This window comes from Hemiscyllium ocellatum, chromosome 20, assembly GCF_020745735.1.
Source record: "Hemiscyllium ocellatum isolate sHemOce1 chromosome 20, sHemOce1.pat.X.cur, whole genome shotgun sequence".
In the NCBI taxonomy this organism is placed as follows: domain Eukaryota; kingdom Metazoa; phylum Chordata; class Chondrichthyes; order Orectolobiformes; family Hemiscylliidae; genus Hemiscyllium; species Hemiscyllium ocellatum.
In genome coordinates, this window is record NC_083420.1 from 61,540,923 (window position 1) to 61,568,119 (window position 27,197).

Genomic DNA, 27,197 nt, shown 5'->3' on the forward strand with positions numbered 1-27,197 from the left:
TAACCAGCAACACATTTTCAGCTCTGATCTCCAGCATCTGCAGACCTCACTTTTTACTATCCATTTGGGTGGCAAGTTGGAAGGATCTATGCACTTAAACACCAAGATTCCTCTGTTCCACCACACTGCCAAAAATCCTGTCTTTAAACCTATATTCAGCATTCAAGTTCAACCTTCCAAAATGCATCACTTTGCATTCATCCAGGTTGAACTCCATCTGCCATTTCTCAGCCCAGCTCTGCATCCCGTCTATGTCACGCTGCAGCCTGCAATAGTCCTCAATACTATGAACAGCACCTCCAACCTTTGTGTCATCAGCAAATCTATTAACCCACCCCTCAACTTCCAAGTCATTTACAAAGCCTACAAAGAGCAGAAGCCCAAGAACAGAGCCCTGCGGGGCATCGCTCACCACTGACCTCCTGGCAAGATATTTTCCATCTACAACTACTCTCTTCCTTCTGTCAGCCAATCAATTCTGAATCCAGACAGCCAAATTTCTTTGTATCTCATATCTCCTGATTTTATGAATGAGCCTACTGTGGGGAACCTTATCAAAAATCTTGCTGAAGTCCATATACACCACATTCACTGCTTGACATTCATTGACCTGTCTCATCACCTCCTCAAAGAACTCAATAAGATTTGAGAGGCTTGACCTGCCCCTCACAAAGCCATGCTGACTGCCTTTAATCAGGCCATGCTTTCCCAAATAGTCATAAATCCTATCCCTGAGTTATTTCCAAAACCTTGCTGACCACAGACGTAAGACTGATTAGTCTGTAATTGCCAGGGATTTCCTATTTCGCTTCTTGAAAAGAGGAACAACATTTGCCTCCTTCCAGTCCTCTGGTATGACTTCCATGGAGAGTGAGGAAACTTAGCAACTTCCTTTCTCATTTCCCAGAGCAATCTGGGATAAATCTGGTCTGGTCCTGGGGACTTATCAATCTTAATGTTTGCCAAAATTTCCAGCACATCAATTTCATCAATCTTGATCTGTTCAAGCCTGTTTCCAGTGCCTCAAAGTTCTCATTCACAACAAGTTCCCTTTCCTTAGTGAAAACCGAAGCAAAAATATCATTTAGGGCTTCCCCTATCTGCTCAGACTCCATGCACAAGTTCCCTATACTATCCATGACAGGCCCTACCTTCTCCCTGATCATTCTCTTATTCCTCACGTATAAGCTAAATGTCTTTGGATTCTCCTAATACTTCCTGCCAAGCCTTTATCATGGCCTCCCCGGCTCTCCTCAGTCCATTTCTGAGCTCCTTTCTAATATGCCTGTAATCCTCTAAATCTATGCTGGATCCTTGCTTCCTCCACCTTATGTAAGCTGCCTTCTTCCTTTTGACGAGAAGCTCCTCTGTTCTCATCATCCAAGGCCACTTAATCTTACCCCTTCTTACCTGTCTCAGATGAACAAATTTGTGCATCACTCACAACAACTGCTCCTTAAACAGTCTCCACATGTCTGTTGCGCCCTTTTGTGGAACAATTCTCCCAATCTGTACTTCACACCTCCTGTCTGATAGCGTCATCGTGGGGCGAGGTGAGGGGAGACAGGAGTTTAAGAAAAGGTTTGTTGCTGTTCTGTGAGATTCAATGGCAGCTTTGTCTGAGTATAAACTCTCTAATGAGATGAGAGTTCACAATTCATTCCAAATATCCATGATTCTGGCCAGGACTCAGAACTAGATCATAAACAGAATCAACACTAATTTGGAATGACAGCAAAGTGCTCTAACCCCATACTGTATCGCTCAGATTACTGCCTGACCAGGATTTACCACATCACTAATGATGTAGTTTCTTCATGCACCCTTTGTCTTTGAGCTGATTTTACTCACACTAAACAATGGATGTTCTGTGACAACATTGCAGTTCTTTTCGTGGATGATGCCCTTGTAGTGCCCTTATCCTAATGAGACTGTCCAAACCAGAATGACCTGATGTTGACTGGCATGAGACATATTTAACTCAGGTTCTGCTCTTTGCAATTTGCTGGGTTAAGAGGAGGTAATGGACAACAGTTACCTCAAGATCTCCAGAACAAGAGGGAAAGCTTAAGATTAGTTCATAATACTGTGAACTAGCTATAGGAATTGCTGTAAGAGAGGTTTAGATACAGGTACATATATATACTTAATGAATATGCTCACGGACACAGAGTCTCTCCAGGATGAATTAACAGGATTGGCACAGGAAGAATGACGTCTTGGATATGTTGCCAGAGGCTACTACCCACAGGCAAATGAGAAGGGAAATTAGAAAGGGAGAGAAACCGTTCAGACAAATAACTTGCATTGTCTAAGTTTCTGGTACTTACAACTTTTATTTATTGCAGTGCCAGGTTAATAGACATTTAACTTTCTTCAGAACTATCACTGGACTTGAAATGTTAACTCTGCTTTCACTCCATAGATGCTGCTAGACCTGTTGAGTTTCTACACCAATTTCTGTTTTTGTTTGTTTCAGATCTCCAGTAACTGCCGTTCTTTGTTTTATTTGATTTGTGCAGTTCCCTTATTCAGGAGTTCTCATCATAACAGCTGATCAGCTGCAAGTACTGCAGGGCTGATCTCATAATCCACCAGGTCAAATGAAGGAAAATTCACAACTGCCCCATTACTGTTTTTTGATAGCTCTACTGCAGCTTTTAAATCAAGGCCGTAGCACCCACTAGCCTGGTCACAATTTCTGATAAGATTGACCTCTCATTCACCCCTACCTTGTCAAACTTTGTAAGGACTGTTCCCTCCTTCATTCCCAGCATTTCCCCACAATCACATGGCACTTTCCCATACAACCTGAGAAGGTGTATTACCTGCCCATTTACCACCTTCCTCCTCGCTATCCAAGGCCACAGACATACCTTCCAATGATTTATCTGTCCTGCAATCAATCTAATCCACCGTATTTGCTGCTCACAATGTTGTCTCCTCTACACTGGGGAAAGGAAGAGCAGACTGGGAGTCCGCTTCACAGAACACCTACGTTACATCTATAAAAAAGATCCTGAGCTTCCAGTCACCTGCCACTTCAACACACTATCACGTTCCCTGGCCAACATGTCTCTCAGGCTTGCTGCAGTACTCTAGTGAAACTCAGAGCAAGCTGGAAGAACAGCACTTCCTTTTCCATTGGGGACCTTGTATCCTCATCATTAATGTGACTCGGTTAATGTCACATCGAGTTTATTAATGCGACAGCCTCATTCCATCCTTTCATGTGTTTTATTCACACCCACACCTGACTTGGTCCTGTTATGACATGGGTTGTCTTTAGCACAGTTACCCATTGCCATCCACTCCTAGGCCATTTATCACAGTGTGTGGATTGATTTCAGCACAGATAATCCATTTTATTAATCTTTCCTCTTCATTAACACTTATTAAGCTTTCCTTCTGTCTTGGCCTGTTATCTATAATGTCCTTGTTTACTTAGTCCTTTCATATCTCTCTGTCTGGGCTCTATCTCCACCTATCCCCTTCTCCCTTCCATTCCTATTTTGGCTTCGCATGAATAGCACATTTTTATTCCAGCTTCTAACAGTTCTGTAGAAGGATCACTGGTAACTCTGCTTTCTTCCCACAAGCACTGCTAGACCTGCTAAGTTTCTCCAGCAATTTTTCTTTTTGTTTCAAATGCCACACTATACTAATCCCATTTACCAGGGAGCACAGTGGCTCAGTGGTTAGCGCTGCTGCCTCACAACACCATGGACCTAGGTTCGGTTCCACCCTTAGACAACTGCCTATGTGGAGTTTGCACATTCTCCCTGTATCTTTGTGGGTTTCCTTCCAGTCTAAAGATGTGCAAGTTAGGTGGATTGGCTACAGGAAATGCAAGGTTATAGGGTTAGAAGGTGGGATGCTCTAACAAGGGTCAGTATGACTTGATGGGCCAAATGGCCTGTTTCCATACTGTAGGGGTTCAATGACAACTGCACTTACTCCATGTGCTACTATGCCCTGGCATTTTTGTGCTTGTCAGGTGCTTCTTAAATGTTGCAAGTGCATCTGCCTTCACCACCCTCACAAATAGCACATTCCACTTTTCTACAACCCTCTGGATGAAAAATGTTTTCTCAGATTTCCTCTAACACTTTAAACAGATCCCCTTCAGGCTCCTCTGCTCCAGGGCAACCAAACCCAGCCTCTCCAGTCTCTCCTCATTGCTGAGACTTTCCATCCTAGGCGACATCCTGGTGAACCTCCTTTGCACACTCTCCAGTGCAATCATGTCTTTCCAATAGTGTGGCAGCCAGAACTGCACATAGAATTCCATCTGTAGTCTTGCCAATCTTTGATAAAATTTCAATAAGTCTTCTTTTCTCCTATATCCTGAACCCAAATTAATGAAGGCAAGCATCCCTTAAGTCTTCTTATTACCGACCAGCATGCTGACACCTGCAGGGATCTATGGAGTTGTACATCAAGATCCCTTTGTTGCTCAGTATTCATTGTGTGAATCCTTCCCTTGGTTAACTCCCAAAATGCCTCACCTCACACTTACCATGATTTTACTCCATCTACCATTGCTATGCCCAAATTCCCAGCTGATCAATAGGCCTGAGACCATCCTCCTCAATATCAACATATCAACTGGAAACTTACTAATTATACCTTCTACAATCACATCCCTGTGGTACACCACTGATCACAGACTTCAAGTCATGAAAAAGATCCTGGGTTACAAATTGGACAGTCTACACTGGGCAGGACTGGAACCAATGTCCAAGGAGGTGCTTTTGCTAACGCTGTTGGGAAGGGTTTAAACTATTGTGGCAGGGGGATGGGAACCAAATTGAGGAGGTTAGTGGACAGTAAGGAGATAGTAACTAAAGCCTGTAAGGAACTAGATAATGAAGTCAGTTTGACTAAGGGGAAGAGTAGGGTGGGAGCAGATGATGAATGCACAGGGACTGGTGGTCTGAGGTACGTTTGTTTTAATGCAAGAAGTGTTGTAGATAAGGCAGATGAACTTAGGACTTGGATTAGTATCTGACAGTATGATGGTATTGCTATTACTGAGACTTGAGACTGAGGGAAGGGCAAGATTGGCAACTAAATATCCCAGCATATAGATGCGTCAGGCGGGATAGAGAGGGAGGTAAAAGGGTTGGAGGAGTTGCATTACTGGTCAAAGAAGATATCACAGCTGCGCTGAAAGAGGGCACTATGGAAGACTTGAGCAGTGAGGCAGTATGGGCAGAGCTCAGAAGTAGCAAGGGTGCAGTAACAATGTTGGTGCTGCACTGCAGGCCTACCAACAGTGAACATGTGATAGAGGTACAAATAGGTAAACAGAAAGATGTGAGAGCAACCAGGGTGGTGGTGATGGGAGATTTTAATTTTCCCAACATTGACTGGGATTCACTCAGTGGTTTATATGGAGCAGAATTTGTAAGGAGCATCCAGGAGGGTTTTATAGAGCAGTATGCAAATAGTCCAACTCGGGAAGGGGCCATACTGGACCTGGAATTGGGGAATGAGCCCAACCAGGTGGTTGAAGTTTCAGTAGGAATACTGCTTTGGGAATACTGATCACAATTCCGTAAGTTTTAGCATACTCATGGACAAAGAGTCCTAAAGGAAGAGTGTTAAATTGGGGAGGCCAACTATAGCAAAATTCAGCAGGAGCTCGGGAATGTAGATTGGGAGAAGCTGTTTGAAGGTAAATCCACATTTGATATGTGGGAGGCTTTTAAAGAGAGGTTGATTAGAGTTCAGGATAGTATGTCCCTGTGAAAATCAGGGATATAAATGGCAAGATTAGGGAACCATGGATGACAGTTAAAATTGTGAGACTGGCTAAGAAGTAAAAGGAAGGTCCAGGTAACTGAAGACAGATGTAACTTTGGGAGAATGTCGGGAAAGTAGGACCAATCTGAAACAAAGAATTAACAGGGCTAAAAGGAGTCATGAAATACCTTTCACAAACAGGGTTAAGGAAAATCCCAAAGCCTTTTATTTGTATATATGGAGCAAGAGGGTAATGAGAGAAAGGGCTGGCCCAAACAAGGATAAACGAGAGAAGTTATGCATGGAGTCAGATAAAATGGGTGAGATTCTTAATGTGTACTTTGCATCGGTACTCACTAAGGAGAGGGACATGATGGATGTTTAGGTTAGGGATAGAGATTTGACTCCTCTACGTCAAACCATCCTAAGAGGGAGGATGTGTTGGGAACTCTAAAAGGCATTAAGGTGGACAAGTCCCCAGGTCTGGATGGGATCAATCCCAGGTTACTGAGGGAAGTGAGACAGGAAATAGCTGGGGTCTGAATAGATATCTTTGCAGCGTCCTTGAACATGGATGAGGTCCCGAAGTACTGGAGAATCTCTCATGTTGTCCCTTTAAAAAGGTTTAAAAAGGGTAGCAGGGATAACCCAGGTAATTATAGACTGGTGAGCCCGATGCCAGTGGTAGGGAAGCTTCTGGAGAAGGTACTGAGGGATAGGATCTATTCCCATTTGGAAGAAACAGTAACAGGCAACATGGTTTTGTGCAGGGATCCTGTCTTACCAACTTGATAGAATTCTTTGAGGAAGTGACATTGTTGACTGATGAGGGAAGAGCTGTAGATGTCATATACATGGACTTCAGTAAGGCATTTGAGAAAGTTTCCCATGGTAGGCTGATGGCAAAAGTGAATTTGCATGGGGTTCAGGGTATGCTAGGTAGATAGATATAGAACTGGCTGGGCAGCAGGAGACAGAGAGTAGTAGTGGAAGGGAGTTTCTCAATATGGAGAACCGTGACCAGTGGTGTACCATGGGGATCTGTGCTGGGACCACGTTGTTTGTTTTATATATATAAATGATATGGAAGAAGGTATAGATTGCCTGACTATCAAGTTTGTAGATGACACTAAGATTGGTGGACTAGCAGATAATGAAGGGTACTGTCAGAGAATGCAGCAGAATATAGATAGACTGGAGAGTTGGGCGGAGAAATGGGAGATGAAGTTCAATTCGGGCAAATGCGAGGTGATGCATTCTGGAAGACCAATTCAAGAGCAACCTATACGGTAAATGGAAAAGGCCTGGGGAAGATTGATGTACAGAGAGATCTGTGTGTTCAGGTCCATTGTACCCTGAAGGTGGCAACGCAAGTTGATAGAGTGGTCAAGAAGGCATACAACATGCTTTCCTTCATTGGACAGGATATTGAGTACAAGAATTGGCAGATCATGTTACAGTTGTGTCAGACTTTCGTTTGGCCACATTTGGAATACTGTGTACAGTTCTCATAGAATCCCTACAGAGGAGAAACAGGCCCTTCAGACATAGACTCTCCAAAGAGTAACCCACCCAAATCCATTCCGCCGCCCCCCCCGCTATTTACCACTGACTAATGCACCTAACCTACACATCCCTGAACACTATGGGCAATTTAGCATGGCCAATTCATCTGACCTGCACATCTTTGGATTGTGTGAGGAAATCAAAGCACCCAGAGGAAACCCACGCAGACAGTCACCCGAGGCTGGAATTAAACTCAGTCTCTGATGCTGTGAGGCAGTAGTGCTAACCACTGAGCCACCGTGCCACCTACAGTTCTAGTCACCACATTATCAAAAGAATGTGGATACTTTGGAGATGGTGCAGAGGAGGTTCACCAGGATTTGCCTGGTATGGAGGGTGCTATCTATGAAGAGAGGTTGAGTAGGTTAGGATTATTTTCATTAGAAAGATGGAGGTTGAGGGGGGGACTTGATTGAGCTCTACAAAATCATGAGGGTGGATAGCAAGAAGCTTTTTCACAGAATGGGGGACTCAATTATTAGCGGTCATGAGTTCGAGGTGAGTAGGAAAAGTTTAAGAGAGACATGCATGGAAAGTTCCTTACAGAGAGGGTGGTGGGTACTTGGAATGTGTTGCCAGTGGAAGTGGTAGAAGTGGGTACGATAGCATCATTTAAGATTTACCTAGACAGATACATGAATGGGCAGGGAGCAGAGGGATACAGATCCTTAGAAAACAGGCGACAGGTTTGGATAGAGGATTTGGATTGGCACAGGTTTGGAGGGCCTGTTCCTGTGCTGTAATTTTCTTTGTCCTTTGTTTGTCTTTCTTTCCTCCTAAATCTAAACCAATTTTGGATCCAGAGTCTTGGATCCCATGGGCTCTTATCTTTTAGTTAGTCTTCTATGTTGGACCTGTCAAAGGCCTTGTTGAAGTCCATGTAAACCACATCAACTGCACTACCCTGAGTGAAATATTTTGTTCCTTTTCAAAAAAATAAATTGAATTAGTCAAACAGAATCTCCCTCAAATAAATTTCTACTAAGTATCCTTGATAAATCACTGCCTTTCCAAGTGTTGATTAGCCCTGTCCCTCAGTTTCGGAACTAATATGTGCTTCTTTCATTTTCTTTACAGAATTCTCAGTATTCCTTGACATCCAGAGTTCCCTGGACTTGCTGCCTTTACTCTTAGAGGAACACACTGGTTCTGAACTCTCACTACATTGCTTTTAAAAGGCTCCCATTTTCCGAATGTAAATTTATGTGCAACTAGCTTCTCCTAATTTCTGTTGGTCAGATCCTGGCTAATGATATCGAATTGGTGTTCCCCCAGTTTAGACACTTACCTTCTGTACCTCTCCCTTTTCATGACAATGAAACTTTAAAGAGTTATTATCACTGTACTCAAAATACTCCCAACTGACACTTCAACCACTTGACCGGCTTCATTTCCTACAATTAGGTCTGGCACTGCCCATCTCTAGTAGGACTTTCCTGTGTGCACTTTAAAAATTCCATCCTGTTTAATCCTTTCACACTGAGGTGACTCCAGTTAATGTGAGCAAAATTGGAATTCTCCACAACTATAACAAGAGTGTCATGGTTCCTCAAGCGGCACAGCACCAGGGGTTTGATTCTAGCCTTGGGTGACAGTCTGTGGACTTTGCATGTTCTTCCGATGTCTGCATTGCTTTCCTCCAGGTGCTCGCGTTTCCTCCCACAGAACAAAGATGTGCAGATTAGGTGGATTACCCATGTTAAATTTTCCAGGAAAATGCAGGGTTACTGGGACAGGGTAGGTTGCTCTTCAGTGGTGGGTGCAGACTTTTCACACCATCGGAATTCTATGATTTATAACCCTCTTCCTCTCATACCTCTCTATGATTTGCTGACATCTGCTCCTTTATCACCCTCTGAATGTTGGGAGGCCTATAGTAAAATCCCAGCAAAGCAATCGTCCCTTCTTTATTACCAAGCTCTACTCATGTGGCCTAATTTGAAGAGCCTTCTTGAATATCTTCCCTCGTGACTGCAGTGATGATCTCCTTTATCAATAATGCAATGACCCCACCTCTCTTACATTGCCCCCACCCTGTCATGCTGAAACTTCTATATCTTGGAATGTTGAGCTGCCAATCCTGTCCTTCCTTCAACCATGTCTCAGCAATTCCCACGTACTGATCAATGCTATTAGTTCATCTGCTTTACTAGTCAGGCTCCTTGCATTAAAATAGATCAAATTTTGCTTTCCCGATCTCCCATGTGCACTGTCCTGCCCATGTCTTTTAGGCCTGCTGGACTGTCTGAGTATTCCTTCTAAATCTGTCTGAACCTTGCTCCCGACTTTATGACTGCTATGTGCCCCATTGCCCTGCCAAATCAGTTTAAAACCTACTCAACAGCACAAGCAAGCCTCCCAGCAAAGGAGGTTTTAAAATTCTATGATTCTCTTTACTGGGCTGATCAAGACAGGCAATACAGACATGCAATACAATGGTAAACAATAAACAGAATCGAAGGCAGGACTGTACAGAGATGGGCCCAGCAGCTCACATTATGCTGCAATAATGAGCATGGCAGCATCCTTCAGTCATGTTGGGCATGAAGCCAGGTTTCAGTTTTATTGGGCTTAGCATGAATTATGGATTTTATTCTTCGGGTCCCATACATCAGGTTTCACTGAGTCAAACCCAACAATTAGTGGATCTAATTAAACTGCCATTTATCCATGTACAATGAAGAGGTTTCAACAATTTATTTAATGTAGTGAAGCTCTGTCAATGGGGGAATTAGAGCATCTGTAAGATGATACTCACTAAATCAGAGAAATTTGTACATGTAAAAACATAAGAAAACAGAGCAGCAGTCAGCCACTCAGCTCCTCAAGCTTGTCTGGCCATCCTTTTGGATTATTAGTGAGTATCCCATCCTGGGATGGGAATAATCCTGGGATCAATGACAGGGGGCTGGCGGGAGGGTAAATTGATCCTATAAAAGCTTACCAAGTGAGTCAGCAGCCTCTACTTTTACTGCAGGAGTAGTGAGGCCGAGGACCAGAGGGCTGCTGGAAAGGTAAATTAATCCTATCAAAGTTTATCTCAGGAAAAGACTTAGTGCATGCTGAGCAGGAGCAGACATGGGACGGCTGAGTATGTGAGGTTATATATTTGGGCGGTTGCATTACCCGAAATACCAGTTAGGTATTGTCTCCCACCCATCCTCATCCTCTAACCAAAAAAAAGTTCTGTGTGCTGATTTGGTAAGGTTACCAGTTTTTTTTCAGTAGTCTCTTTCGGAATTTAGATTAGTGGGAATATTTGTTAGGGCAGTTGAATGCTCCTCCTGTAGAATGTAGAATGTTGGGAAGTACACCGAACTCCAGCTCCTCGGAAACCCCACTGGGGACCTGGAGCTAGTGTTGGACCAATTTCAGATCATTAGGGAGGCTGAGGGAGTATTTGAGAGAAGTTACAGGGAGGTAGTCACACCTCAGGTACAGGATGAATGTAGATGGGTTACAGTCAAGCAACGGAAAGGGAACAGGCAGACAGTGCAGGAATCCCCTGTGGTCATTCCCCTCAATAACAAGTATACTGTTTTGGATATTGTTGGGGGGTGGATTTATCGGGGTAAACCATGGTGTACATGGCTCTGGCACAGAGTCTGTCCCTGTTGCTCAGAAGGGAAGGGGATAAAAGAGTAGCATATTAGTCATTGGGAACTCCATTTTTAGGGGTACAGATAGGAGGCTCTGTGGGAACGAGAGAGACTTGCAGTTGGTGTGTTGCCTCCCAGATGCCAGGGTCCGTGATGTCTCAGATCAGGGAGGGTTTCAGATACCTGGTTAATTGCAGCTCATTCTGGGGTAGGTGGGACATCTACAAAAGGGAGGGTCTACACCTGAACCAGAGGAGTACCAATATCATTGGCAGGGAGGTTTGCTAATGTTGTTTGGGAGGGTTAAACTAATTCAGCAGGGGAAAGGGAACCTTAATTGTAGCTCCAGTGTACAGTAGTGAGAAGTGAGGTCATGTATAATGTTTCAAGGTTGCAGGAGTGTACTGGCAGGCAGAAAGGTGGGTTGAAGTATGTTTACTTCAATGCCAGGAGCATACAGAATTAGGTATGTGAACTTGCTACGTGGGTTGGTAACTGGGACTTTGATATTGTGGCCATTTCAGAGACATGGATATGGCAGGACAGGAATGGTTGTTGCAGGTTCCAGGCTTAGATGTTTCGGTAAGATCAAGGAAGGTAGTAAAACGGGGAGGTGTGGCATTATTAGTCAAGGACAGTATTATGGTGGCAGAAACGACATTTGATGAGGACTCGTCCACTGAGGTAGTATGGGCTGAGGAGGTTTTCCATAGGCCTCCAAATAGTTCCAGAGATGTAGAGGAAAGGATTGCAAAGGTGATTCTGGATCAGAGCAAAATTAACAGGGTAGTTGTTATATGGGACTTTAATATTCCAAATATTTACTGGAAATATTATAGTTTGAGTGTTTTTTTTTGTCCAATGTGTGCAGGAGGGTTTCCTCACACAGTATATAGATAAGCCACAAGAGGTGAGGCCACATTGGATTTGGTACTGGGCAACGATCTGGGCCAGGTGTTAGATTTGGAGGTAGGTGAGCACTTTGATGATAGTGACCACAATTTGGTTAAGTTTGCTTTAGCGATATAAAAGGATAGGAGTATAACGCAGGTCAAGAGTTATAGCTGGGGGAAAGGCAATTATGATACAATTAGGCAAGATTTAGGATGCATAGGATAGGAAAAGAAACTGCAGGGGATGTGCACAATTGAAATGTGAAGCTTGTTCAAGGAACAGCTACTGCGTGTCCTTAATAAGTATGCACTTGTCAGGCAGGGACGAAGTGGTTGAGCAAGGGAACCGTGCTTTACTAAAGAAGTTGATTCTTTGTCATGAGGAAGAAGGAAGCTTATGTAAAAATGAGACATAAAGGCTGTTAGGGCACTTGAGAGTCACAAGTTAGCCAGAAAGGACCTAAAGACAGAGCTAAGAAGAGCCAGGAGTGATCATGAGAAGTCTTTGCCAGGTAAGATCAAGGAAAACCCGATAGCTTTCTATAGGCATATCAGGAATAAAAGAATGCAGTAACATTAGGGCCTGTCAAGGACAGTAGTGGGAAGTTGTGCGTGGAGTCTGAAGAGATAGGGAATCACTAAATGAGTTTATTTGTCAGTATTCACACAGGAAAAAGATAATGTTGTCGAGTAAAATACTGAGATACAGGCTATTGGATGAGTCGAGATTGAGGTTCATAAGGAGGCGGTGTTAGCAATTCTGGAAAGTGTAAAAATAGATGAGTCCCCTGGGCCAGATGGAATTTATCCTATGATTCTTTGGGAAGCCAGGGAGGAGATTGCAGAGCCGTTGGCTTTAATCTTTATGTTGTCATTGTCTACAGAATAGTGCCAGAAGACTGAAGGATAGCAAATGTTGTCCCCTTGTTCGAGAAGGGGAGTAGAGACAACCCTGGTAATTATAGACCAGTGAACCTTACTTAGGTTGTGGGCAAAGTTTTAGAAAGGATTATAAGAGATAGGAATAATTTGATTACGGAGAGTCAACACAATTTTGTGAGGGTAGGTCATGCCTCACAAACCTTATTGGGTTCTTTGAGATGGTGACCAAACAGGTGGATGAGGGTAAAGTCGTCACTGTGGTGTATATGGACTTCTGTAAAGCATTTGATAAGGTTCTCCACTGTAGGCTATTGCAGAAAATATGGAGGCATGAGATTGAGGGTGATTTAATGGCTTAGATCAGAAATTGGCTAGCTGAAAGAAGGTAGGGTCGTGGCTGATGGGAAATGTTCATCCTGGAGTTCATATGTTAGTGGTGTACTGCAAAGATCTGTTTTGGGGCCACTGCTATTTGTCATTTTCAAAAATGACCTGGATGAGGGCATAGAAAGATGGAATTATAAAATTTCAGATGACACTAAAGTCGGTGGAGTTGTGGACTGTGCGAGAAGGATGTTGCATGTTATAAAGGGAAATAGATAAGCTGCAGAGCTTGGCTAAGAGGTGGAAAATGGGGTTTAATGAGGAAAAGTGTGAGGTGATTCGCTTTGGAAGGAGTAACAGGAATAGAGTGTACTGGGCTAATGGTAAAATTCTTGGTAGTGTGGATAAGCAGAGAGATCTTGGTGTCCATTTGCATAGATCTCTGAAAATTGCCACCCAGGTTGAAAGGGTTGTTAAGAATTGTAAGTGTGTTAGGTTTTATTGGTAGAGGGATTGAGTTTCAGAGCCATGAAGTCATGTTGCAGCTGTACAAACTCTGTTGCGGCTGCACTTGGAGTATTGCGCACAGTTCTTGTTTCCACATTATTGGAAGGATGTGGAAGCATTGGAAAGGGTACAGAGGAGATTTACCAGAATGTTGCCTGGTATGGAGGATGTCTTATGAGGAAAAGACTTATGACTGTTTTCGTGAGAGAGAAGAAGGTTAAGAGGTGACTTAATAGAGACATACAGGATAATCAGAGGATTAGATAGCATGGGTGAAAATGTGTTGCTGGAAAAGCGCAGCAGGTCAGCATCCAAGGAACAGGAGATTCGACATTTCGGGCATAAGCCCTTCTTCAGGAAACACATTTTCAGCTCTGATCTCCAGCATCCGCAGTCCTCACTGTCTCCCCGATTAGATAGCATGGACAGTGAGACCCTTTTTCCTCAGATGGTGATGGCTTGCACAAGGGGACATAGTTTAAATTGAGGACTGATAGAGATAGGACAGATTTCAGCGGTAGTTTCTTCACTCAGAGAGTAGTAGTGGAATGGAATGCACTGCCTGCAATGGTGGTAGACTCATCAACTTTAAGGGCATTTAAATTGTCATTGGATAAACCTATGGGCTGATAATGGTTTAGTGTAGGATAGATGGGCTTCAGATCAGAGGCACAAGTCGGTGCATCATTAAGGGCCGAAGGGCCTGTACTGCGCTGTACTGTTTTATGTTCTATGTTCTAAATGCTCGCCCAGCTAACATCACCCACAGCCCATGCAAGAGCAATGAAAAAATTCTGGGGACATCTGAATAATGTTGATAACTCAAACTCACCGTAGGCAAACACAATACACGTAGTCAAATTCCTTGAGTAAGATACCATAAAAAGAAGAGAAATGAATAACCAGATAATCTGAAACAGAAACTGCTAGAAAAACTCAACAGGTCTGGCAGCATCTATGGACAGAAAGCAGAACTAACATTCTGGGTCCAGTTACCCTTCTTCAGAACTCAATACAATCCGATTTTGGTTGTGTTAGATGAGAAGGATATCTCTTTAAAAATGATGTTATAGGATGTGAAAATTGAAGTGGTCGGCATGAAATGTCTTTGTGACCCTGTGGAAAATGGAGAGGGTGGATGTTTTTGGGCTGTTCCCTGAGGAAATTGTCGAAGTCATTTGGCAGAATGCCTCAATGCCAGAACTTTCCAATAAGCACCAAGAGATTGCTTGGCTAGTGGTGAGAAAGATGTTTCTGTCAGATCCTTCCTACACACCCAAATTCTTGTCCCCTTCAAACATTGTCGTTGAGGTGGCTGTATCATTGTCTATTACCTTGTGAAATTTGCCTTTGCAAAAAAGCTCTGGACAGCGATGCAATAGTTTTTGTTGAGTTTTACCCTGAGCAGCTCCCTGACACAGGATTCCAAAGTCTGCTGTAACATCTGGGTCTCTAAGTGTGATAATGTTGAGAGTGTTTGGACTGTCTAAGGTCTTGGACTGAATGCTGAGGGATTCACTAAAACTTGGAGAACACACTGTAGAGACGCTGTCCAAAGCTTTACTGATACAGTATGATGGGTGGTTGGAACTCATGTAAAACCCCTTTGGCTGAATGTGTCAGGAAATGTTTGACATGCAATTGGACACTGCAAATACAACCTGGAATGGCAAATTTAGCAATACCTAGCATTGCATTGAAAGAAATTTATTTGTCCTACATTTATGTTATTTTAAATTTCAACTGATAAATAAAATATCCTCTCAAATTTTATTCTGTCATTGGAAAACAAATGTAACCTGTTCTTTAGATTTACTTAACCAACAAATATATTCATTAATACTGAATTTTTAATGGGAGAAGTATACTAAACCTCTACTTGTGGATGTTATATATGTCATTCGAGACATTAGCTGAAAGAAAGAGTGGGGGGTTTGCAGATATTTTACATTTAGAATTTGATGAAAAATTACAAGTAAAGAAGTTCACATGAACAGCACGGTTCTGGTATAAATCAACATTATCAAACCAGCTCAAATTCTATGCTTGCAATAACAGGAAAGCCAATTACCTGATCATCTATTTTGTGTGCTATGCTGCTGGCTCCTTCATCAAGTTCTGATTCATTAATGGGACGGATTCGAAGAGCCACCTGCAAGTATGCAAGTTGAAGAGGATATTAATATTCACATCTTCATGCTGCATGGTCAGAACTCCAAACAATGGCTTTTTCTAATTCAAGAACATCACAGAGGAGGTGGCATCTTAATCATGACATTTTCTGTAGATCAATCTTGTCAAATACACAAATGTGCTTTCACTGAAAGCAGGGAAAAAATAACCACACGTGTTTAGGTTTTTTTGGAATGGGTTTGGGAGGTAAAGAGCCAGGAAGGTAAACAGACAGATAGATAGATTCCCTACAGTATGGAAACAGTCCACAACAAGTCCACAACAAGACCTTCCGAAGAATTATCAACCCAGACCCATATCTATGTTTAGCATAGCCAATTTGCCTGACCAGCACATCTTTGGATTGTTGGGGTAACCAAAGCACCTGGAGAAACCCAAGTAGACACGGGGAGAATATGCAAACTCCACACAAACAGTCACCCAATGCAAGAATTGAATCCGGGTCCCTGGTGCTGTGCGGCAGCAGTGCTAAACCACAGAGCCACTATGCTGCTTTCAATGGTGGTGTGCCAGTGCTTCATACCATCATGCCATATTGCCAATGATAGGAATATTGATCATTGTGGCTACCAAGAGCACAATGGAGCCAGAGGGACAAAACAGAGAGGAGGTGGAACAATTCAGCCTCAAGCCTACCCTGCCACCTGGCTGATCTGATCGTGGCCTTGACTCCATTTTGCTGTCTACCCTCAATAACCTTTCACTCCTTTCTTAGTCAAGGATCTATTCACCTCAATCTCCACAGATACACAACCTTTGACGTAAAGCACTTCTTCTCATTTCTGTCTTAGTTGAGAGACCCTTTAGATTGTGTCCCTGGTCCTCCACTGGGGGAAACACTCTGTCAACTGCCCTCAAGGTCTTATATATTTCAATAAGATTATACTCATTCTCCCAAAATCTAACTGAGTTCGGCCAGAACCTGTTCAACCATTCTTCAGAAATTAAAGGCCACTGCCAGGCTCACATCTTTCTCCCACTGGAAAAGCTGCTACTGAGGAGGTCTCCATTTTGGCACTTGATGGCCCACAAGGGGGTTCTTGGTGGACAATGGTCACCCTCAAAGTAAATGGTGCTACCAGTCTACATACAGCCTTGTTCCTAGGTTTGAGCCATGGGGAAAAGTTAAACAGGCTGAATTTGATTTACATGCATTTGGAGAGATTAGGGATAGTCCACATGGTTTTTGTGCAAGGGAAATTGTGTCTGACAAACATGATTGAGTTTTTTTGAGGAAGCAACCAAGAAAACTGATGAGGGCAGAGTGGGAGAAAAGACACTGTTTACTTGGACATTACTAAAGTCTTTGGCAATGTTCCACACGGTAGACGAATGAGGAAAGTTAGATCACATGGGATTCAGGGTGAGCTTGCCAACTGGATATAAAATTGGCAAGTGACAGAGAGTAATAGTGGAAGGTTGTTTTTCAGACTGAAGGCTAGTGACCAGCAGTGTTCCAAAAGGATCAGTGATAGGTCTCATTTTGTTAGTCATTTATATAAATAATTTAGATAAGAATATCGTAGACATGGTTAGTAAGTAAGTGGATGACACCAAGATTGGTGGTGTGGTGCACAGTGAAGGAGGTTATCTAAGCTTACAAAGAGAACTTGATCAATTGGGACAATGGGCTGAAGAGTGACAAATGGAACTTAATTTGAATAAATGCAAGGTATTACATTTTGGTAAACCAAAGGCAAGACTTACACAATTAAAAGTAGAGACTTGGGCATTGTTAGAGAACATAGAGATGTAGAGGTTCAGGTACATAATTCTTTCAAGTTTGCACCACATTTGGTTAAGAAGGTGTTTAGCATGCTTGCCTTTATTGGTCAGACCTTTGAGTATAAGGGTTGGGACATTGTGTTGAGAATGTACAGAATGTTGGTCAGGCCTCTTCTGGAGTTCTGTGTCCAGTTCTGGTCTCCCCTGTAATAGGAAGGATACTATTAAGCTGGAGAAGGCTTAGAAGAGACTTATCAGGATGTTGCTAGGAATGGAGGGTTTTAATTATAAGCAAAGGCTGGGTAGGCGGGGACTTTTTTCATTGGAGCGTAGGAGGTTGAGTGGTGACCTCTTAGAGGCTTGTAAAATAAAGAGGGGTCCAGATAAGGTCTTTTCACTAGGGTAGAGGATTTCAACACTAGGAGACATATTTTTAAAGTGAGAGAAGAAAGATTTAACAAAAACATGAGGGGTAATTTTATGCCGTATGACCCAATGGCTGGGGCTTTTTTCCCTGCAGCGTTGAAGGCTTGGGGACTGGGCAATAACCTTATAAAGGTTTTATAGGATCATGAGGGGCATGGAAGGATGAATAGCTAAGGCATTTTTCCTTGGGTAGGAGAGTTCAAAATTAGAGGGCCTAGGTTTAAGGTGAGAGGGGAAAGATTTAAAAGGGACCTGAGGGGCAATATTTTCACACAGAGGTTGGTGCACATTTGGACCTATTTAAAAGGCATCATATACATGGGTATATGAATTGGAAGGGATAGAGGGATATGGGCTAAATGCTGACTAAGGGGACTAGATAAATTTAGGGTATCTGGTCAGCATGGATGAGTTGGACCAAAGGGTCTATTTCAAAGATGCATAACTTTATGACTCTATGACTGCTCCCATGTTGCCAGAGCCTGATTAACTGATATGAGCTCCCCAGACTGCACAGACCTATCTTAGACAGTACACTGCCTTCCATCAGTCCTCGGCCTTCAATCAGTCCTCATCCTGTAGACGTAATTCCTCCCTCATCCAACCCAACATGATGCTAATGGTGGAGGCACCACCACTTAGAAAGCCCAATTACCCTCAGGGCCAGACTATTAGTGGTAGGCACTTCACTGGCTGTCATTGGCAATTTGCAGTACCAGATGGCTCTAAGCAGGATAGTCTTTTAACTTCAGCCCCAAACCTCTCTGAGCAAAGAAAAAATCCAGGTGTAGTTTTCACCCTGTGACAAATAGCACAGTTACCTAAAAATAAAATTATTCAGTGTACTGTGGGACTATTTAGTGGCATCTCTCAAATGTTCTGGATGTAGCTATAATAAATCCTACTAAATGACGACTAATTCAAGCGAAACATTAAATAAAACTAAAAAAATTCGTAAACAATGACAGATAACAAAACCCTTCTTGTTGCTGTTCATAGTCACTCATCTGTGTGATGTTTCCTTTCATTTGAATTGTTGAAATGTAAATTAATTGATTTTTACTTGGAGACAGGATGACCAATCATTCCGACATCTATACACTGATATATTGCTTAACAGTGCCTACTTGTTACCCCATTTCCAATATACAAAAGCTGTTTTTTCTTCTACCTCCCCTCCTGAATGTTGAAAAACAACTGTATGATACAGATGTAACTTTCTTCTTTTTTGTTCTCTATTTCCTATGATTAGAACGATGAAAAAAAGACAGGAAACAAACTACATTGGCAAACTAGCAAGGAATATAGAAACTGACAATAAGAGCTTCTTGAAATACATAACAAGTAAGCAACAGGCCAAAGTGAACATAAATCCTTGAGGAAATGGGATACTTTGTATCATCAAGTTTCATCTCCAACACTAATGAAGTTATATTAAACAAACTAATGATGCTAAAGGTAGATTAGTCTCCTGGCCTTGATGTCATGTATTCTATGATCAGGCTACAGAGATAGTGGATGCATTTGTTGTAATTTTCCGAAAGTCCTTAGACTTTGGCAGTTTTCCAGTCCTCAGGTACTTCTCCAATGTGACAACCCTATTCAAAAAGGGAGCCAGGCAAAGAGTGAGTAACAAAGAGGTTAAGCCTAACATCTGTTGTTGGAAAAATAATGGAATCAATTATCAAGGAAGTAATAACAGAACATTGGAAAATCAACATCTAATCAAGAAGAATCAGCATGGCTTAATGAAAGGGAAATTGCACCTGAATAATTTATCAGAGCTTTTCAAGGAAGTCTCAACCAGAGTGGATAGAGGGAACAAATGGTTGTATTGTATTTGGACTCTCAGAAGACATTCAACAAACTACCTCGCAAAAGATTAAGTCATAAGTATTGGAGGTAGTATCTGATATGGTACAGAATTGGCTAAGGTGCAGAAAATAGCTCGTGGGAAAAGGGTCTCGTTTTCAGGTTGGTGACCTGTGACCAGTGGAGTTGCACAGAGATCAATGCTGGGCCCACAACTGCTGACAACATATCTGAATGTTGAGTGTGTTGCTGGAAAAGCACAGCAGGTCAGACAGCATCCGAGGAGCAGGAAAATTGACATTTCGGGCCGGAGCCCTTCATCAAAAATCCGTCCTTCATTCTGCTTCTCGATACTGTCTGACCTGCTGTGCTTTTCCGCAACACACACTCAACTCTCATCTCCAGCATCTGCAGACGTAACTGTCTCCTAACACATATTAATGATTTGGAGGAAGGAAGCGAATGTATCATAGCAAAATTTGTAGATAACAGATTGTGTTTACAGGGAGATATTGATAGGTTAAATAAGTGAGCAAAAACTTGGCAAATGGAATATAAAGTGCGAAAATGAGAAGTTCCTCATTTTGGAAGGGAGAACAAAAGAACAGAATATAGTTTAAATGCGGGAAAAATGCAAAAAGCTGCAACACAAAGGGGCTTGTATGTACTTGTGCACAAAACATAGAAAGCTAGCACACAGACACAGCAGGAATCAGGAAGGCTAATGGAATACTGGTACTTATTTCAAGGGAGTAGGCATATGGTGAGATGACATCTGGAGTAAATGAATAGTTTTGATTCCCTTATCGTAGAAAACACTTTCATTGGAAGCAGTTCAGAGAAAGTTCACTCAGATGATCCATGGTATGGAGAGATTGTCTAATGAGCAAAGACTAAACAGGCTGGTACTCTACTCATTAGAGCTTAGAAGAATGAAAGGTGATCTCATTGTAATATATTGAATTGTTTTTTTTTGTAGATATTTTTATTGAAATTTAACATTTTTGCAAATTTACAAAAATAAACAAAACTCTCAAATACAAACATTGATGTACAATTAAATCATATATACAATAGTCATAATTTAACAAAGAAAAGAGAAAGAAAGAAAACAAAAAAAAGAAAAAAAAGAAACGAAAAAAAGAAAGAAAAAAAAACTCAACTTTCTACTAATCTAACCTATAACTAACCAGAGTGTATACCTAAGTCTCTTACATGCTCGGAATGTATAAACATCAAATATAATAAAACCCGTATTCGCGCAGGATTCCTCTCCCAAGGGGCCCCGGAGCAGCCCGGTCTGAAATCTTCACTAAATAAAAGCCCTTGTTAGGATAGCCGACATATCTGCATTTATATAATTCAAAAAGGGCTGCCATATTTTATAAAATAATTCAGTCTTTCGGTGCACCATATTTGTGAGGAAGTCAAGGGGGATATATTCTATAATTAATCTGTGCCAATTTGAAAGTCCAGGGGGGCCCTCAGCCACCCAGTTCACCAAAATATTTTTCCTTGCACAGAAAGAGAGAATAGAAAATAGTCTCTTCCCATGCATATCCAGAGATGAGAGGTTCGAAAAGCCCAAAAGGAGAGATACAGGGTCCACCCTAATTTCCGTTCCTAAAATTTCTGTCAGGGTATTTGCCACTTTAGTCCAGTATCTGCGGATTTTCTGACAAGTCCACAGACAATGTACAAGAGTACCCACCTCTATTTTGCATTTGGGACACATTGGAGATGCTCCTGCCTTAAATTTTGCCAGTCGAGCCGGAGCTATATGGGCCCTATGAAGTATCTTTAGTTGGATAGCCTGAGTTCTGTTACAGATAGCAATTCTTCTAGCATTTTCCCAAATGTCATTCCACATATCCTCAGAGATTTCTAGCCCCAAGTCCTGCTCCCATGTTTTAAGCAGGTCATCCATGTCTCCTGAGACTCCATCATGTAGCAAATGGTATATAGTACTAACGGAGGATGCCCCCGCTGGTCGTAAGACATTACGTTCTCTGTCTGATTTATAAAGACTATCTATTAATGTAGTCTTCCTCTGTATATAATCTCGAACTTGGAAGTATCGAAAGAGATCCCCATTAGGTATTCCGAATTTCAGACGCAGCTGCTCAAACGACATCAGGATCCCATCTTTAAATAGGTCCCCTAAGCATGAGATGCCCCTGGATCTCCAGAGTTTAAAGGTGGCATCTGTAATCCCCGGTTGGAATCCCCATGCGCCTACTATTGGTGCATGGGGGGATGTTTTATGTGAGTTATCCTCATTTTGCCGCATTATATTCCAGGCCTTAATTGTGTTTAATATTATGGGATTTTTACAGTGGTCTGTAATGATTTTCCTCTTATCTGAAAATAAAAGGTTAATAAGTGGGTATTTTACTTGGGAGGCTTCGATATCCAGCCAAATCGATTGTGGATCAGATGAAACCCAATCAGCTATGTAACTTAGTAGGGAGCTTAACTGATATTTCCTAAAGTCTGGGAAGTCCAGTCCTCCCCTTGCCTGTGGAAGCTGTAGCTTCTTCAGCTTAATAAGGGGCCGTCTATGGTTCCAAATAAAGGAGCCCAACCAGCCATATAATTTACGTAGGGCTAGCCTTGGCAGCATCAGCGGGAGCATTCTCATAGGATATAAGAGACGGGGCAGAACATTCATTTTAATTAATGCTATTCTCCCTAGCCAGGAAATCGGAAGGTCTCTCCATCGCTGGAGGTCCTGCCTTATCCTTTCCATTAATTGTACAAAATTAGCCCTATACAGCTGATCAAATACTGGCGTGATAAAAATATCTAAATATAAGAAGCCCTCCAGGGACCAACGGAAGGGAAAAGGGGATCCGTCCATTAAGTGGGGTATCATAGCCAGACCACCCATTGGCATGGCTTCCGATTTTGAAAAATTAATTTTATAGCCTGAGAATGCACTAAATGTATTAATAACTTGAATTAGACGAGGCACTGACATTAAAGGATTACTGAGGAATAAGAGAATGTCATCTGCATAGAGGGTAATTTTGTGTTTACCTGTACCAATCCTCGGGGCCATTATATTAGGATCAGTCCGGATGGCTTCTGCTAATGGTTCGATTATCAGTGTAAACAACAATGGTGAGAGAGGACATCCTTGACGGCAGCCCCTACCCACACTGAAGCCATCCGATCTTAACCCATTAGTAATAACAGCTGCTTTGGGGTCATTATACAATGTTGAAACCCATTTGGTAAACACCTGTCCAACGCCAAACCTTTCCAATGTGTAAAATAAATATGACCATTCAACCCTATCAAATGCCTTTTCCGCATCCAATGAAATTACTACTCCTGGTATCTTTCCCTGATGACAGGCTTGGATCATATTCAAGACCCTTCTGATATTATTGGATGATCTGCGGCCCTTAATAAATCCCGTCTGGTCCTCCTTTATAATATATGGCAGTACCCTTTCTAGTCTTAGTGCTAACATTTTTGAGAGAATTTTAAAGTCTACATTTAGTAAGGATATTGGTCTGTAAGATGCACAATCTTCTGGGTCTTTTCCTTTTTTGAGGATAAGAGAAATATTTGCTTCTTTCAGCGTGGGCGGGAGACAGACCTGACTATGCGCAAAATTATACATATCCATAAGTGGGTCAACCAATATTCCTGTAAATTCTTTATAGAATTCAGCTTGAAAACCATCCGGGCCCGGTGCTTTTCCGCTCTGAAGTTGCCTAATTGCCTCAAGTATTTCTTGGACTGTTAAAGGGGTATTTAGGGCCGACACCTGTTCCGGAGTCAGGCCCGGGAAGGTCAAATTTTTAAAAAATGACTGCATCCTCCTAATCCTATCTTCACAATCCTGCGATCTATATAGTTCAGAATAAAATTCTTTAAAGGTCGCATTGATCATTTTATGATCATGAGTCAGGGTACTTGTACTTTCCTTGATGGTCGGAATAGTTTGAGGGGCTTTCTTTTTCTTTGCAAGAAATGCTAAGTATCTACCCGGTTTGTCGCCATATTCATATAATCTTTGTTTCGCAAATAATATTTCCCTTCTAGCCGTTTGAGTAAGCGCGGTGTTTAAAGCTGTCCTAAGAGCTGTAATCCTCTGCAATTTTGTGATAGAAGGTCTATCAGCGTATGCTGTTTCGGCTGCTTTTAGGCGAGCTTCGAGCAGACGCTGTTGCTCTCCCTTCATTTTCCTCTGGGTCGCTGAATAGGAGATGATCAAACCTCGTGCATAAGCTTTGATGGTCTCCCACATCATTGACGGATTGCTAGCCGTACCAGTATTAATTTCTAAAAAAGTTTTAAGTTCTTGGGAGAAGTACTTTAAAAATTTGCTATCTTTTATCAGGAAGGGGTCCATACGCCAATGCCGAGCAGATGTCCCATTGTTCTTTACCTTAGTTTCCATGTATACAGCGGCATGGTCAGAGATTGCTATAGTACCTATTTTACAGGTTGCTATAGAGTTTAGAAAAATCGATGGGGCAAAAAACATATCAATTCTTGTGTGACATTTATGTGGATTAGAGTAGAAAGAAAAATCTCTACCCTGTGGATGGAGACATCTCCATACATCTACCAATCCTAATTCTTTATTCAGGTCCGCCAGTTGTCTAGATCTGGGAGATACTCCAGCGGCACTCTTGGGAATCCTGTCTATTTCCGGATCCATAATACAATTAAAATCTCCCCCTATAATTGTATGACGGGCACCAAAGGCCATCAGTTTTGAAAAAGCTTCCGTTATGAATTTAAAGGGGTGTGCCGGGGGGCAGTATACATTTAAGATCCCATATTCCTCTCCATTTATGAGGGCTTTAATCAAAATATATCGTCCAGATTCGTCTTTTATCTGATTTAGAATTTTCAAAGGGAAGTTCTTCCGGACAAGGATAACCACTCCCCTGCTTTTTGAATTAAAAGAGGAAAAAAAGGCCTGATCAAATCCGCCCTGTCGTAATTTTAAGTGTTCTTTATCCGACAGGTGTGTCTCCTGTAGGAGAGCTATATCAACTCTCTCCTTCTTAAGATTTGATAATATTTTCTTCCTTTTAACTGGCGAATTACTCCCCCTGACATTCCAGGTGCACCACTTAACCAACTGTTCAGCCATAATCATCTGGACAGATCCGAGACCCCTCGGGAGGGGAAACCCTATCTAGAACATCCCGAGCATGGAGCATACAAGATTTACAAAAGTAAAGATTCTCTGACACACTCAAAACAATATAACAAAAAACTCTTTCTAAGTATAAAAAATATAAAACATTCCGAATTGGAGATTTTCTCCCTTGTTCCCAGGGAGCGTCACTTCCTCTCCCACAGTCCATCTTACCCTCTTCCAACCAGTGCCCCACCCTTGACCCAGGTGTTCCTCAATAAAATGAGGAGAATTCAAATATAATATAAAGCTAGAGTTAACAGTGAACACCCCACCCCCACCCACACCCACATCTAAATATATTTGGGAATATTAATACCATATATAACTATAAGATTACAATCTCAACACGTAATACTTAAATATAATACCACAAAATAACAGGGGAAAGAAAAACAACCCCGCTCCTAAAAACAGAAGTAAAATAGAATAAGGTAACCACCTCCCCCCATCAACATTAACCAAACGCCCCAACATATATATATACATACACACATAGGGGGAAAGATAAGAAAAGATGAAGGGATGTAAACCAAAATAATGGGAAAGGCAGACCAGCGTCCACAATCTCTTACAGCTTATTTAAGAGAGTCCAAGAATTCCTTAGCCTTCTCCGGTGATCCGAAGTTATATATGGATCCTTCGTGGCTAAGGCGTAGCGTCGCTGGATATCGTAAGGAGTACTGGATATTTAAGTCCCTTAAACGCTTCTTCGCCTCATCGAATGCCTTCCTCTTTCGGACCAAAGCTGGGGAGAAGTCCTGGAACAGCATGATCCTGGATCCTTTGTGGGTCATAGCTTGGGGATCTTTTCCCAGATTTCTTGAGGCTTCCAGGAGCATCTGCCTCTCCCTATAGCTCTGCAGCTGGAACAGGACCGGGCGTGGGCGCTGGGTTGAGCCGGGCCCACGTACTGTGACCCGGTAGGCCCATTCTACCCTTACCTGGCCTGATCCAGCCTGCAGATTTAAAAGTTGTGGCAGCCAATGCTCTAAGAATGCTGTCAGCTGGCCTCCCTCTTCCTGCTCGGGAAGGCCCAACAACCGAATATTTTTTCTACGACATCGATTTTCGAGGTCATCAATGTGGTTTTCTAGGTTCTGGACTCGATTCTCGAGAAAACAGATGTGGTCGACTGTTGATTTTATCGCAGTCTCTGAGGGTGCGGCCTTCGACTCCACCTCTCTGACTCGGCACTCCAGTTCCTGAATGTCTCTGCCCTGCTTCTGCAGCTCGGCTGATAGTGCTTCTCTGCTCTGCCGAGACTCATCGATAAAAGCATCAATCTTCGCCTCCCACCTGGCAAACATCTCCTCAAAGCTCATCTTCATTGGTAACTCTCCTGAAGTAGCTGAAGACACCTTTGTTGCAGCTGAAGAGGGAGAGGGTGGGGGAGGGGTCCCTGCTTTCTTAGAGCCGCCTGTTCCCTTCCCTTTACTCATTTTCCAGCTAGTATTAGACTATTTAAATGTACTAATAGGTAACTATTTAAGGTTAACAACTATTATAAATGGTTTAGTGAGTGTGGTGGGGGTGGATAGCCCACTTTTCCCAAGTTTTGGGTAGAGCACTGTGGACTCAGTCTTGCTGGGTCGCCGCCATCTTGGATCCCCATATATTGAATTGTTAAGAGGCTTGACAGAATAAATGCTGACCTCATGGAGAGTCTAGGACCAGAGGACATAGTCTTAAATTGACACCTCTTAATCTTGAGACTGAGATGAGGAGAAATCTCTTCTCTCAGAGTCATTGGAACTCCTTGCCACAGAGAGTTGTGGGGGAAAAGTATTGGTGTGTATTTAGGGCTGGTTATAGATAGATTCTTGATCAGTAAGAGAATCAAGGATTTTGGAGAAAGTGCAGGAGAGTGTACGTGAAGTCAGTCATGATCCATTGAGGGGCCAAAAGACCTACTCCTGTTCATATTTCTTATGGTCCTATGGTCAGATGCTCACTTTAGTTGCTACTTGAAATGAATTGGGTCTTTCTTCTAATCAGCTTAAATCCACAAGTGTCCTTGTTGGGCAAACAATGGCCTAAACCGTTCCCATTGGAATTAAAATACTGACGGAGAGAAGAGATTTATAAGTATTGAATGGATTTGCACCCAGTCCCCTAACCACTCCATGACCCAGTTCCCAATAGAAAATGTGTTAAACATTTGAATATTTCATTCACCAACTGCAAGTATTATAAATGAAGTTTATTCTTCCCTTAATGTTGAACTACAAAGTTCTGAATATATTCCAATTTCTGATCAAACTGGGCTGTTGTGGGGAAGCTGAAAGTTCCGAATTAAGGATAAAGGAAACTTAAAAAGACAACTATCCTTCTGAGCAACCAGAGTGAAGACAA

The 27,197-nt window shown here is 42.3% G+C and overlaps 1 protein-coding gene across 1 annotated transcript in view; it reads right to left on the reverse strand.

Moving 5' to 3' along the window:
* The window catches only part of LOC132825298 (kinesin-like protein KIF19), a 303,850-nt gene that overhangs the window by 240,217 nt on the left and 36,436 nt on the right, over positions 1–27,197 (reverse strand). The window contains exon 2 of the mRNA XM_060840402.1: positions 15,591–15,671. Coding sequence (XP_060696385.1) covers positions 15,591–15,671 — 81 coding nt within the window. The remainder of the gene's footprint in view (positions 1–15,590; positions 15,672–27,197) is intronic.